General features: G+C 32.6%; 1 protein-coding gene across 1 annotated transcript in view; it reads left to right on the plus strand.

The window, feature by feature from the left end:
* Positions 1-14,237, plus strand: part of SLC25A12 (solute carrier family 25 member 12) — a 112,054-nt gene that overhangs the window by 49,429 nt on the left and 48,388 nt on the right. Inside the window, exon 9 of the mRNA XM_051991072.1 lies at positions 449-533. Coding sequence (XP_051847032.1) covers positions 449-533 — 85 coding nt within the window. The remainder of the gene's footprint in view (positions 1-448; positions 534-14,237) is intronic.

The raw sequence follows: 14,237 nt of genomic DNA on the forward strand, positions 1-14,237 counted from the left end.
TATCTATACTGCATTGTATTTTTTCTTTTAAACGTTTCCCAAATTTTCCCCATTTTAGTCTGATTTAGACAACACTCAGAAATTTTGGATTACATGGACAAGGACCATAAATTCAACACTTCTTTTAAGTGATTGACAAAATAGACTCTTGCAATAATAATAGGCATACTTCAGTAATGATTTCATTTTGGTTTCTAACATAAATTCAATTTGATTTAGCAACTGTGCTTACTATATGCAGAATCTTGATAACTTCTGATATATATACTTCATTAAGATTCCTTCTAAAGCAAAGCCCTTTATGATATAATTCCCCATTGTTTATGTTGAGTTTTGTTTGCTTTTGTGCATTTTCTTTTAACTGTGGCAAGTGAAGTTTTTTTTCTTTTTCAGTGGTTTATATTTATTTAATCTAACAATTATTTCTCTTCTATGTTCTCACCTGAAGGCGGTTGACTTTGGCAGATATTGAGAGAATAGCACCCTTGGCCGAAGGTGCCTTACCTTACAACCTGGCAGAACTTCAGAGGCAGGTAAAGAGGAATCCCATAAATATAATGATTTTTTAAAACACTGAAAGAGCAAGATAATGAGGGTATAAAGCTTCTGGATGTTTGTTGTGAAAATTAACATTCTGCTTCCCATAAAGAGACTTTCACTTTGCTCAGAGGATCAAGTTTTTAAAAATTCCTTTTCTTCTTTTCCCCACCCACATATTCAGGAAAAGTTCTGATAAAGGGATTAGGCTTATGTTTTTGTTTTTTTCCCCCTTAACTTATTAAAATAAGGAAAATACCAGCACAAACACACATAGAATTGATCTCTCTGGGATTAGCGATCTTTTTCTTTCAGCAGTCTAGTCATGTTTAAAGGTTAGTGTTATTAAGTTCACTTTGTATAATTAAGTTGACATTTATATGCTATTTAAAAAAAAAACACACAACGCAACCCAAAACATTACTGGGTGAAACAAGTCATTCAATGAGTGTGTTTTATAAAATTGCTTGGGAGCAGTTTTATATATATATATATATATATATACACACACACACACATACACACATATACAGAAAACCAAATGATCTATATATTTATGAATTGTGGATACAATCTTGACTATCATCAAATAATTTGAAACCTCCATATTTTTCTATTTTAAAAAGGATTAATATATCATCTAATCCCTATAAATGTAACCTAATTCCAATTCTTTCACAAATATTTACTTGAAGAGCTGAATTGAATTATTTGAATTTTAAAACCTCAGCTTTATATTGTAATTAATGCCTATCTACATTTCTTCTTTTTGTAGTTTGCTATGATAGAATATATTAAATTTTAAGATGGTAAGAGATGCCCAGAAAGTGAGAGTTTGGTTGGGAGATGGATGTTTATTATCTTCTTGATTATTTTCTAACTTAAATAGAGATTCTCATAGTGCCTATCAAAATGCTTTGGAATTTAGTGTTGTCTCCAGTGGGCTGCTGAAATCAAAGGAGCGAGGGAGAGAAAGTAGAAAAAAAGATAAAATGGGACTTAATTGAGCAAAATATCTGTCCCTTATAAGAATAGAGAGTAGGGGGGTCTGTTCAGAAATTTTGGCCACAAATGAAAACTACCAACATAAATACTGTGTGAATATATTTAATTGTTTTTTGAAAACAATAAGAACTAGATTAAAAAAAAAAAATCTTAATGCTGCCCTTCCCCCACTGAGTCTCTTACCCATAACACAATGAAGAGTTTCCTTGGAGGTCTGAGAAATATGTTGCAATTTCTGGTACCTCAAGTCTAGAGACCTCCTATCTCATTTGTGTTAGAAAATGATTTAATTACTCTTCTTGGTGTGAACTGGCTTTTGAAGACAGGTTCCGAGATGAATTACCAGCATTTTCTGGCAACCTTGATGCTTACTAGCTGTTGAGAATCTCAATAAAGAGTCTAAACCATTTGTAGTAGGGCCCTTTGAGGGTATCCAGTAAGAGATCTAAACATTTGTTCCATTCTCCCCATCACTCAACTAGTACTGATGATCCTTACTATTTATTCTAAGAGCTATCCCTAACTATGTGCCATTTCCCTAGCATCAAAAAGATTGGGAAATTTATTTTGAAGAAGAGCCAATATAACTTTGGTTTATGATAAGATTTTAATTTTTAATGTTTTGCAACAAGTTACAAAAATAATTGGACATATCTGAGATCATATGAGCAGATTTGGAATGAGCGTATGATGTTCTATAGGGTTATAAATGGGACTTTAATTTATGCTACAGCTATGGGAATGAATTTTAGAGCAGTATCAAGAGATTCCATCTTGAAGTTGCCAACTTTCTCTCTTTAGTCTCATACAACATTTGTAGTTATAAATTTCTTAAGAGTAGAGACATTCAGGGCAGCTAGGTGGTGCAGTAGATAGAATACCAGCCCTGAAGTCAGGAGGACCTGAGTTCAAATTTGCTTTCAGACACTTAACATTTCTTAGCTGTGTGACCCTGGGCAAGTCACTTAACCCCAATTGCCTCAGCAAAAAAAGAAGAAGAAGAAGAAGAAGAAGAAGCTGGGATATATAGGAAGTTTCCCCACAAAGAATTGTCTATGAAAACCAATCATGGAATAGTAATGGAGCTTTAGCATTATGTAATATACATATGTAAATATACATTATGTAAAAATAGCTAGATGTGGAATTTCTCTTTTTTTTTTTTACTTAATAGTATTTTATTTCTTTCCAATTATTAAAGGTAGTTTTCAACATTCATTTTTATAAGATTTTGAACTCTAAATTTTTCTCCCTCTCTCATTCCCCTCACCCTTCCCCAAGACAAGAAGCAATCTGATAGAGGTAGAATCATATTAAAAATATTTCTATATTAGTCATGTGAAAAACTCAGAACAAAAGGGAAAAAACACAAAAAAAGAAGAAAAAAGTGAAAATAGTATGCTTCAATTTGTATTCAGACGCCATAGTTCTTTTTCTGGATGTGATCAGCATTTTCTATCATGAACCTTGGATCATTGCATTGCTGAGAAGAGCTAAGTCATGGTTGATCATCGTAAATGTTGCTGTTACTATGTACCATGGTCTCTTGATTCTGCTCACTTCACTCAGCATCAGTTCATGTAAATCTTTCCAAGTTTTCCTGAAATCCATCTGCTTATCATTTCTTGTAGAACAATAGTATTTCATTATATTAATATAATTTATATATTCATTATTCAACCACTCCCTAACTGATGGGCATCCACTCATAGATCTGAAATTTCACTGGCTTAGATAAATTCAGGTAAAGAGTTTTCCCTTCATTGATACAGATTGGCAATCCTCTTATGATTTTAATCTTAGTGATTTTTGTCTGTCTGGGACACAGAGAGATTAAGGACCCTGCCCATGGTCACAAAGGCAATATGCATCAGAACATTACTAGAGTAAGGACATCTCAACTCTGAGACCAGCTCTCCAGCTTCTATCAATAATATCTAGCATCTATAGCTTTAAACTTTCCAAAGAGATTTACATGTTATCTTATTACAGCATTACAATATTGAGGACTATTGTCTGATTTCATTGGTCTCACTGATTTTTTTTAAACATAAAGGATATTTGTATGGGCTACTATAATGCTATTTAACATGATTGTTGTTGTTTGTTCTGTGTTCTTGAAGAGAACCATTACATTAGGGAGATGATGCCATGGACACACAAATCAAATGAATTTCAGTAAGAGAGGGCTGTGTAAAGTCTCACTTTCTCTTCCAGAATCATCTGGGTCCAGTGGCCAGATATAGATTAGGATAATATAGAAATTTAAAGAAGTCATATAGTTATCTGGTCAACAGGGATAGTATTAGCATGTGATTGGATGCTTCCTTGTCCTCTGGGCATTTTCTGTCATCCTCCTCTGATTTTCTGCCTTGTATATTTTTTCCCTAGCTCTATACTCTTATATAAGGTCTTCTTTAGTTCCCTAGTCTTTAATTGCCACAATCACTATATCCACTGAGTAATGACAAAAGGAGATATAAGGCAAACAGATTAGAATACTAAACAGAAAGTTTCCTTCTGAAATACAAATGCACAGTTATGCTAATGGACTTCCTTGCTATGTAATATTATCTTGTATATAAAGTATTATGAAAAAAAGATTTTTAGGTATTCAAGAGTTCAGGAGAAGAGAAAGAAGAAATGGAGGGAGAAAAAAAGTATTTTATAAGAATTAAATCCTAGGAAAACAGATTATAGGGAAAGAGTTTCAGTTATCTGAAAATAATTCTTTTTTTTCTTTTCTTTCTTTTTCCTTTTTATGTATTTAGTTATAATACTTATTAAAATTTTGGTTATTTCCAAATTCTCTTCTTCCTTATCCCTCCTTCACACATTGAGAAAACAAACAGTATAGTATCAAGCATATATTTGAAGTTATGTAAAATATATTTCCATATTAGCCATGCTGCAAAAAACAAACAATAAAAAGGAAGAAACACACACACACACACACACAAAGTATGCTTAATTCTATAATCAGAGTTCATCAGATCTCTCTCTGTAGGTAGATAGCATTTTTCATTCTGGGTCCTTTGGAATTATCTTGAATTATTGTATTAATTAGTGTAGTTAAGTCTTTTACGTTTGATCACAGTGTTGCTGTTACTGTGTACAATGTTCTCTTGGTTCTACTCACTTCACTTTGCCTCAGTCAATATAAGTCTTCCCATCATTTATTTTAACATATTAGCATTCTATCACCATCATTACCACAACTTTTAAAGCTATTCCTCAGTTGATGAGCATCTCATTTTCCAATGCTTTGTTACCACAAAAAGAGCTGCTATTTTTTTTTTTTGTACAGATAGGTCCTTTTCCTTTTCTTTGATGTTTTTCAAGTACAGACCTAAGTAATGGTATTTCTAGGTCAAAGGATATGTCCATTTTTTTATCCCCAAATTGTTCTCCAGAATGATTAAACTAGTTCACAATTCTATCAACAGTGCATTAGCATCCTGATTTTCCCCCTTCCCTTCCATTATTTGTCATCTTTCTTTTCTGTCTTATTATTTAATTGATGGATATATATAGTACCTCAGAGTTGTTTTAATTTGCATCTCTTTGATAGTGATACAGAGCATTTTTTGCATGTAATAGTTTTGATTTCTTCTGAAAACTGCCTTTTCATATCCTTTGATTATTTATGAATTGAGGAATGACTCTTGTTTTTGTTTTTTAATGTTTTTTCAATAGTATTTTGTTTTTTTTAAATACATGTAAAGATAGTTTTTTAACATTCATTCTTGTCAAATTTTATGTTCATGCAAATTTGACATAGTTTATAAATGCACAATCCTTTTAAACATATTTCCATATTTGTTATGTTGTGCAAGAAAAGTCAGACCAAAAGAGAAAAATTCACTAGAAAGAAAAAGCAAACAAATAAAAAAAGGTGAAAATACTATACTTTGATACATAATTCTCTTTCTGGATGGAGTTGGCATTTTCCATCCAAAGTCTACTGGAGTTATCTTGGATCACCACATTGGTGAGAAGAGTTAAGTCTATCATAGTTGATCATCACATACTCTTGCTCTTATTTTGTGCAATATTCTCCTGCTTCTGCTCACTTCACTCAGAATCAGTTCATATATGTCTTATTTTTATAAATTTGACTCAATTCCATTATAAATTTGAGAAATTAGTCCTTTTTCAGAGAACTTGCTATAAAAATTTCTCCTAGTTTCCTGCTTCCCTTTTTATTTTGGCTATGTTAGTTTTGTTTATGGAGAACCTTTTAAGTTTTGTGTAATTTTGATTACACAAATTATCCATTTTATTTCCTATGGTCTTCTCTATTTCTTATTTGGTTATAAATCTTTTCCTTAACTATAGATCTTGCAAGCAAAATTATTCATGCTTTCCAAATTTTTTATGTCACCCATTATATCTAAATGATATATATATATATATATATATACGTATTTTGACTTTATTTTGGTATACAGTATGAAGTGTTGGTTTATGCTTAGTTTCTGCCAAAATGCTCTCCAGTTTTCCTAGACTTCCTAGACAAATTGTTCCAAAAACTTAGCTCTTTGGTTTTATCAAACATTGCATTATGAAGATCATTTACTACTGTGTTTTGTATATTTAATCTGTTGCGGTGGTTCACATCTTTATTTTTTAGCCAATGCTAGATTGTTTTGATGATTACCATTTTGTAATATAATATGAATTCTGGTATTGCTAGGCCATCCTCCTTCACATTTTCCCCTCCATTAATTCCTTTGATATTTTTTACCTTTTGTTTTTCCAGAGGAATTTTTGTTACTGTTTTTTCTAGCTCTACAAAATAATTCTTTGATCATCTGATTGTCATGGTACTGAATAGGTAAATTAATTTAGGTAGAATTTCATTTTTATTATATTGTTTTGGCCTATTGTAATTGCATTCATTTAGCCTCTGATTTGCTTTGGCAGGTAGACTCCCAAGTATTTTATATTTGTGGTTATTTTCAATGGTAATTCTCTTTCTATCTCTTTCTGCTGGTTTTTTTTTTTTATTACAGCTTTTTATTTACAAGATATATACATGGGTAATTTTTCAACATTGACAATTGCAAAACCTTTTGTTCCAACTTTTCCCTTCTTTTCCTCCATCCCTTCCCTCTGATGGCAGATTGACCAATATATGTTAAATATATTCACATCTAAATAATAAGTTAAATACAATATATGTGTTTTGTCCAAACAGTTATTTTGCTATACAAATAGAGACAGATTTTGAAATAGTGTACAATTACCTGTGAAGGAAATAAAAAATGCAGGTGGACAAAAATAGAGGGATTGGGAATTCTATGTAGTGGTTCATAGTCCTCTCCCAGAGTTCTTTTGCTAGGTGTAGCTAGTTCAATTCATTACTGCTCTATTGGAACTGATTTGGCTCATCTCATTGTTGAAGAGGGCCATCACAATTAATCATCATATTTTCTTGTTGCTGAATGATCTCTTGGTCCTGCTCATTTCACTCAGCATCAGTTCATGTAAGTATCTCCAGGCCTTTCTGAAATCATCCTGCTGGTCATTTCTTATAGAAAAATAATATTCCATAATATTCATATACTACAATTTATTCAGCCATTCTCCAATTGATGGGTATCTACTCAGTTTCCAGTTTCTGGCCACTGCAAAGAGGGCTGCCACAAACATTCTTGCACATACAGGTCCCTTTCCCTTCTTTAAAATCTCTTTGAGATATAAGCCCAGTAGTAACACTGCTGGATCAAAAGGTATGCACAGTTTGATAACTTTTTGAGCATAGTTCCAAATTGCTCTCCAGAATGGCTGGATGTATTCACAATCACCAACAATGTATCAATGTCCCAGTTTTCTCACATCCCCTCCAACATTCATCATTATCTTTCCTTGTCATTCTAGCTAATCTGACAGGTGTATAGTGGTATCTCAGAGTTGTCTTAATTTGCATTTCTCTGATTAATAATGACTTGGAGCATCTTTTCATATGGCTAGAAATAGTTTCAATTTCTTCATCTGAGAATTGTCTGTTCATATCCTTTGACCATTTATTACTTTTGGGTTTTGTTGGTAGTTAATGGAAATGATGATCATCATTTATGTGGATTTACTTTGTATTCTACAACTTTGCTAAATTTGTTAATTGTTTCAACTAGTTTTTTGCTTTATTCTCTAAAGTTCATTAAGTATACTGTCATATCTAATTTTTCTGAAATTCTGAGAGTGTATTTAACTGGTTAGATTTATCTAGTTCTGAGAGGGGGAATTTGAGGTCTCTCACTAGTATAGTTTTACTGTATATTTTCTTCTGTAATTCACTTAACATTTTCTTTTAAAAATTTGGATGTTCTGCTATTTCCTGCATATATATTTAGATTTCATATCTCTTCTGTTTCCTTTTAGTAAGATTTAATTTCCCTGTTTATCTCTTTTAATTAGGTCTATTTTTGCTTTTGCTTTGTCTGAGGTTTTGATCACTACCCCTGTCTTTTTTTTACTTGAGCTGAAGTCTAGTTGATTCTATTCCAGTTCCTTATTTTAAGACCATGTATACATCTCTGTTTCAAGTGTGGTTTTTTTGGTAAACAATATATTTGTTGGATTCTGGTTTCTAATACGTTCTGCTATCTGTTTCTGGTTTATGGGTGGGTTCATCCCATTCACATTTGTAGTTATGATTATGATAACTGTGCATTTATCTCCATCCTACTGTCTCACTTGCTATCATTTTCTCTTCCCGCTTTGTATCTCCTCAGAAATGGTTTTTTTCCCCTTTTTTTTGCTTCTGATTATTGCCTGTCTTAATCTGCCCTCCTTTCTATTAATCCTTTACTCTTCTATATCCCTGTTGAATAAAATAGATTTCTATATCCAATTGAGTGAATGTATGATGTGTGTGCATGTTCTTTCTTCTTTGAACTAAGTCAAAGGAGAGTAATATTCAAACAATGCCTCTCCCCACCATTTTTGACTTCATTGTAAAAGCTCTGATTGCATGCCTTTTACATCACATAATTTCCCTTATTCTTCCTTTCCCTTTTCCTTTCCTAGAGTATTCCTCTTTTTGCCTATTTTTTAAAAAGATAATCCCAACATAATTAACTTACTCCTCTGTCTTCTGTCTATACAGTTCTTCTAATTGCTCTAATAATGATAAAGTCCTCAGGAGTTACATGTATTGTCTTTCCATATAGGACTATAAACAGTTTAGTCTTACTGAGTCTCTTATTTTTTCTCTTTCAGGTCTATCTTTTTATGCTTCTTTTGAATGTTAAGTTTGAAAGTCAAAATTTCTATTAATCTCTGATCTTTTTATCAAGAATGCTTAAAAGTCCTATATTTCATTAAATATCTATTTTTTTCTTCTGAAATTCATACTTGCTTTTGCTGTTTCTTATTCTTAGTTGTAATCCTAGGTCCTTTGCTTTCTGAAATATCATCTTCCAAATTTTCTGCTTCTTTAATATGATAACTGCCAAATTTTGTGTGATCCTCATAGTAGCTTCATGGTATTTAAATGATTTTTTCTGGCTCCTTGAAGTAATTTTTCTTTAGCTTGGGAACTGTGGCTATAATATTTCTGGAAGTTTTTATTTTGGAATCTCAAGTGGGGATTGGTGGAATCTCAAGTGGGGATTGGTGGAATCTGTTACTCTCTGATTCTTAGATATTGGTGTAGTTTTCTTTTATAATTTTTTTGTTTAAATATGATGTCTAGGCTTTTTTTTTAATCATGGTTTTCAAGTAGTCCCATAATTCTTCAATTATTTCACTTTGATCCAGTTTTTAGGATAGTTGTTTTTGTGATAAGATATTTCTCATTTTTCCAATTTTTCTTTTTTTTTAAAACTATTTCGTTGTTTCTTGATGTCTTGGAGTCATTAGCTTTTTCTTGTTATGTTCTAATTTTTAAGGAATTATTTTCTCCAGGGAGCTTTCTTCCATTTGGCTAATTCATTTTCTTTTTAAGATTTCTTCAGTATTTGTATGTACTAAGGTGTTTGTTGTCTTTTCTTGCATTGTTCTCATTTCTTAATTGATTTTTCCTCACCATTCTTATTTGAATTTAAAAATAAATTTTTAGCCCTTCTAAGAATACTTGTTGAACTTGTATAGATTTCACCTTTTTCTTTGAGGCTTTGCTTGTAACTGTTTGGACATTGTTATTTTCATTTGGGTTTGTGTCTTGATCTTCCCTGTCACCATGATAATTTTTTTGTTTTTTATCTTCTTTTTTGATTGTTTGCTTTTTTCTAGGCTATTTCTTCATTTTGAACTTTATATTAAAGATGTACTGCATTCTACTATGAAGAACCCTAATGCCAAGTTTTGGGCTTTTTCACATTGCTATTTTCGGTTCTACTTCTGAGGGTTTAGAACTTATTGTGGATTCTAAGCAAGTGTGATCTGGGGTGAGGTGTGATCACTGTTTCTGACTAGAAGTGATACTGCTCTTTAAGGTCCCTGTTCCCTTGGGACTGTTAAAGATATTGATACCCAGGGCCCTTAATCCCTTGGGATTACAAGCATTTCTCTTTGCCTTGGAATTATGACCCAGAACTGGTATAGGCAATGGATTTGCCAAACAGTGCCCTTTTCTGCACCCAGTGCAGGGGTCTGTTGTAATCTCTTTCTAACCAGTTGCCCAGTACCTTTACTGTCTCTTGTTTTGAAAGCTCCTGAAGCTGCTACTGTTGCCACTTCCAAGGCCCATTGCTACCAATTTGTGACCTTCAGACCAGCCCCCACATCAGTGTCACAGACCTCTCCTTCTAACCTCTTAAATTGTCTTGGGTTTTAAAATTGTTTGGAAGGGAATGTTGAGAAAGCTTGGCTACTTTCTCTACTCTGCCATCTTTGTTTTGAACTTGGAAGTCTGGTAAAAAAAAAAAAAATTGAAAAATCCAAAAGCACAAAAAAGTTCTTTTTAAAAAAAACTCCAGAAAGTCTCTCAAGAGATTTTTTTTCTGAAATGGTGAGTTCCTTGCTCATAAAGCTATTCAAGTCAGGGATTAACATAGATTTGTTGTTCATTTGTATCCAATCCTTTGTTATCCCATTTGGGGTTTTCTTAGCAGACATAGTGGAGTGGTTTGCCATTTCCTTCTCCAGCTCATTTTTCAGATGAGGAAACTAAGGCTAAGGAAACAGAGTTTAAGTTACTTGCTCAACATCACACAGCTAGTAAGTATCTGAGATCACTTTTGAACTCAAGAAGATGAGTTTTCCTGACTCTAGGCTCAGCATTCCATGATTTATGGTGCCATCTAGCATCTAGATTATCCTTGAAGTCTATTTGAATTTGAGAATTTTGACTTTATGATGAAAAATTGAAAAGTAGAAAGAGGTTAAGGAAGCAGATTCCCGGTAAACTTATAGGTCACTAGCTTATATAAGATATAGACTTTGATAACTTAAATTATACTAAGGCTTTTGGGACACCTGTATTTTTTTCTAATTCTCTCCCTCGCTGTCTCTGTCTCTTTCTCTTTTATACACACACATACCACTCTTCCAGAAAAATATCTTGGGCTTATAGATCTAAAGCTGGGTAAGGGATCTCAGACCACCTCTCCTCATACTTTTACCCGAAATTTTTCTCATTTCACCTCGTTATATTACTTGAACTTTCACTAAATTCATGGAACAGATATTGTCTTAGTGTTTAAGAAAATATATTTATATAAATGTAGAATCACCATCAATGTAGAGATCTTAACTTCATAGCCTTTTTATGAAGTTAACAGAGACTGTAGACTCTGTCGGTTCCTATCATACTAGAAGGTTTTTAGATATAGAACCATAAATGGATAGTATTTTTTGGTTGAAGAGTAGCTTCACTGAATTCAGAGGGTTCTCACTGGATTGTCCATAAGTTTGATGAATTTGTCAGTCATAGCATCTTCTGAAGACCATATGTATTAAATTTCTGTGCAGCTTTGTTTGAATTAATATCCATCCATATTTATGAAATTACAAATTATTTAAGTATTAAAGTATTGTTACTCCTATTTATCCTCAATGTGCAAATTAATCTTTTGGTTCTGTTTTCTTTACTCTTCAATGCTTTATGCATATTCCTCTTTTTAAAAGACAAAAAAAAAAAAACTAGGGGGTGGGTAAGGATGAATATGAGAATGATGAACTTTTGCAGTAATATGGTATGAAAGTGGCCAAGAAGTATTGTGTGGGCCCATTAGATAAGATAAACTGGATCTTCCCCTATCTGCGTCCCAAGAGTGGAGAACTAAGTTTTCTTAGGGAGAAGATGAGGATGATTGTCATAGTATGTAAAGCATGATGTGGAGATGGTGGGAAGTGGTATGGAGACCTATGTCTAGATTAGACAAAATGAAGACTTATCAGCCAGAGCTTAATATCCCAAGGGTAGAGTATAAAGTTCAGCTAAGGGGAAAATAAACTTTGCATCTCATATTTTCTTTTCTTTCTCTAGCCACTAGATTAATTATTTTTATTGTATTTGATTGTACTTTTTTTGAGCTAAGCAATTGGATTATCTTTTTCTATAACTTCTATATTTTTAAGTTTTATAGATAGCTTTTTTTTCTCACCACAGTTTTTATTCTACTTCTCTTCCACTTCTGACAAATTCCCTCTAATGATAAAGGAAAAAAGTTAAGCAAAAATGAATAACTGCAGTCAGAGAGGTCGGAGGAAAACCAGGAGAAAGTAGTATCCCCAAAACCTGGGAAAAAAGAAAGTATTGAGGAGAGCATAATGATCAGTAGCAGTGATTATTTGAACATCAAAGAGAATGAAGATTGAGAAAAAGCCAATGAATTTGGCAATTAAGAAATCACTAGAAACTTTGGATAAAATAATATCAATGGAATGATGAAGACAGAAGCCAGATTCTAAATGATTAAGAAGATATTGAGAGGAAAGGAAATGAAGGCACTTAAGGTAGATAGTCTTTTTGAGTTTACCCACAAAGGCAGAGAAGATATAGGGTGATAATAGTAATCGAAGAATTAAATGAGAAGTTTTTCAGGATGAGGGAGTCATAGGAATATTTGTAGGCAGTAGGAAAGGAGCCAATTGATACTGAAGGATTAAAAATAAGTGACAGACACAACTACTCTGAAGGACTTATGATGAAAAATCCTATAAATATCCAAAGAAGGAACTGATTGTGTCTGAATGTAGACTGAAGCATTCATTCTCTCTCTCTCTCTCTCTCTCTCTCTCTTTCTCTCTCTCTTTTTTAAACTTAATATTTCTTATGGATTTTTATTTTCATTAAGGTGGGAGATCTATGTTTTGTTTTGTTTTTTTCACAACTTAGCTTTTATGGAAATATTTTGCATAATTTCACAAGTGGTTTCTTAATTGTGGGTGGGAATAAAGGAGAAAACCTAGAACTCAAAAATTTTAGAAACAAATGTAAAAAAAAATTTGTTTTGAATGTAACTTGGGGAAAATATTAAATAAGTAAAACAAAATTAAAAAAAAATCATACACAAAATAAGTGATAAAAGTATTGAAGGAGACAAAGCACAATGGGAATTTTTGAGAAGATAGTGGGGGTTAGCTTGCTAAGTAAGGCATCTTGTGAGACGAAGGATAGAAATAGTGACAGAAGCCATCTCAGTAACAGGAGATAAAGAAATGGGGAGAAGGGGTGAATGAGTGATTTTTTTTCCTATAAAATAAAGACAAGTTCTCAACTGAGAGGATAGGGAAAGAGAGGAGAAGGATGAGAAAGTTTGGAAGAGTCAAATATACTGAACTCATTGAAGAAGGAAAGGGAGTGAATTGGGGATCTATAGAGGACAGTTATCAGGATTTTGATTGGCAGTAGATATGAATGGCATGTATCACAAAGGAGGAGAGATTTGGCGATGGAATCAATGAGAAAATTCAATTTTCTTGCTCCAATTAAGGAGAAATGAGTAAAAGTACAGCTTATACTTGAATATCTTTTCATTAGTCCTCTGGAATCCTAATTGATTATTGTACTAAAAGCTCAGCACAATAGTATTCCATCACATCTATATGCTGTAATTTATTCACCTATTCCCTAATTTATGGGAACCCCCTCAGATTCCTATTCTTTGCCACATCAAAAAGAGCTGTAAATATTTTTGTACATTCTTAAGAATTTGTTTTGCTTAGGGCTAAACCTTCCCTTAATCTACTTTTCAATTCCTCCTCCCCTTTTCTTCTCTTTCCTTCCTATTTCAAAATGTATTTCTGGCTTTAACAGTGTACTGATATGTATGTATTTTCTGTCTTTTGACCACTTCAGATAAGAATGATGTGCGGGTGTCCTTAATTAATTAATCATGGTGTTCAGATAATTTAATTTTCTCCCCCTTCCTCAATTTGCTTTCCAGGACAATTGTTTTTGTTATGAGATACCTTATATTTATGTTTTTTTTCAGTCTTTTGACTTTTAATATTTTTTGTTGCCTCTTGAAGTTATTGGCGTTTATTTGGACTATTCTGATTTTCAAGGATTTTATTGCTTGAAGGTACCTCTTGTGCCTAATTGTTAATTCCCTTTCTGATTCTTTTTTCTACATCTCTCAATTTCTTCCCAGGTTTTCCCTCAAGTGCTTTTATTCCTTTTATTTTAAACTCTCTTTTTATAATAAAGTCTTGTTTTATCTCTTCCAGGAATTTGAGTTGAATTAAGCCAAATTCTCTATTTTTCTCTGAGGCATAGTTTGTAGATATTTTTCAATCTATAT

Source organism: Antechinus flavipes, chromosome 3 (assembly GCF_016432865.1).
Source record: "Antechinus flavipes isolate AdamAnt ecotype Samford, QLD, Australia chromosome 3, AdamAnt_v2, whole genome shotgun sequence".
Classification (NCBI taxonomy): domain Eukaryota; kingdom Metazoa; phylum Chordata; class Mammalia; order Dasyuromorphia; family Dasyuridae; genus Antechinus; species Antechinus flavipes.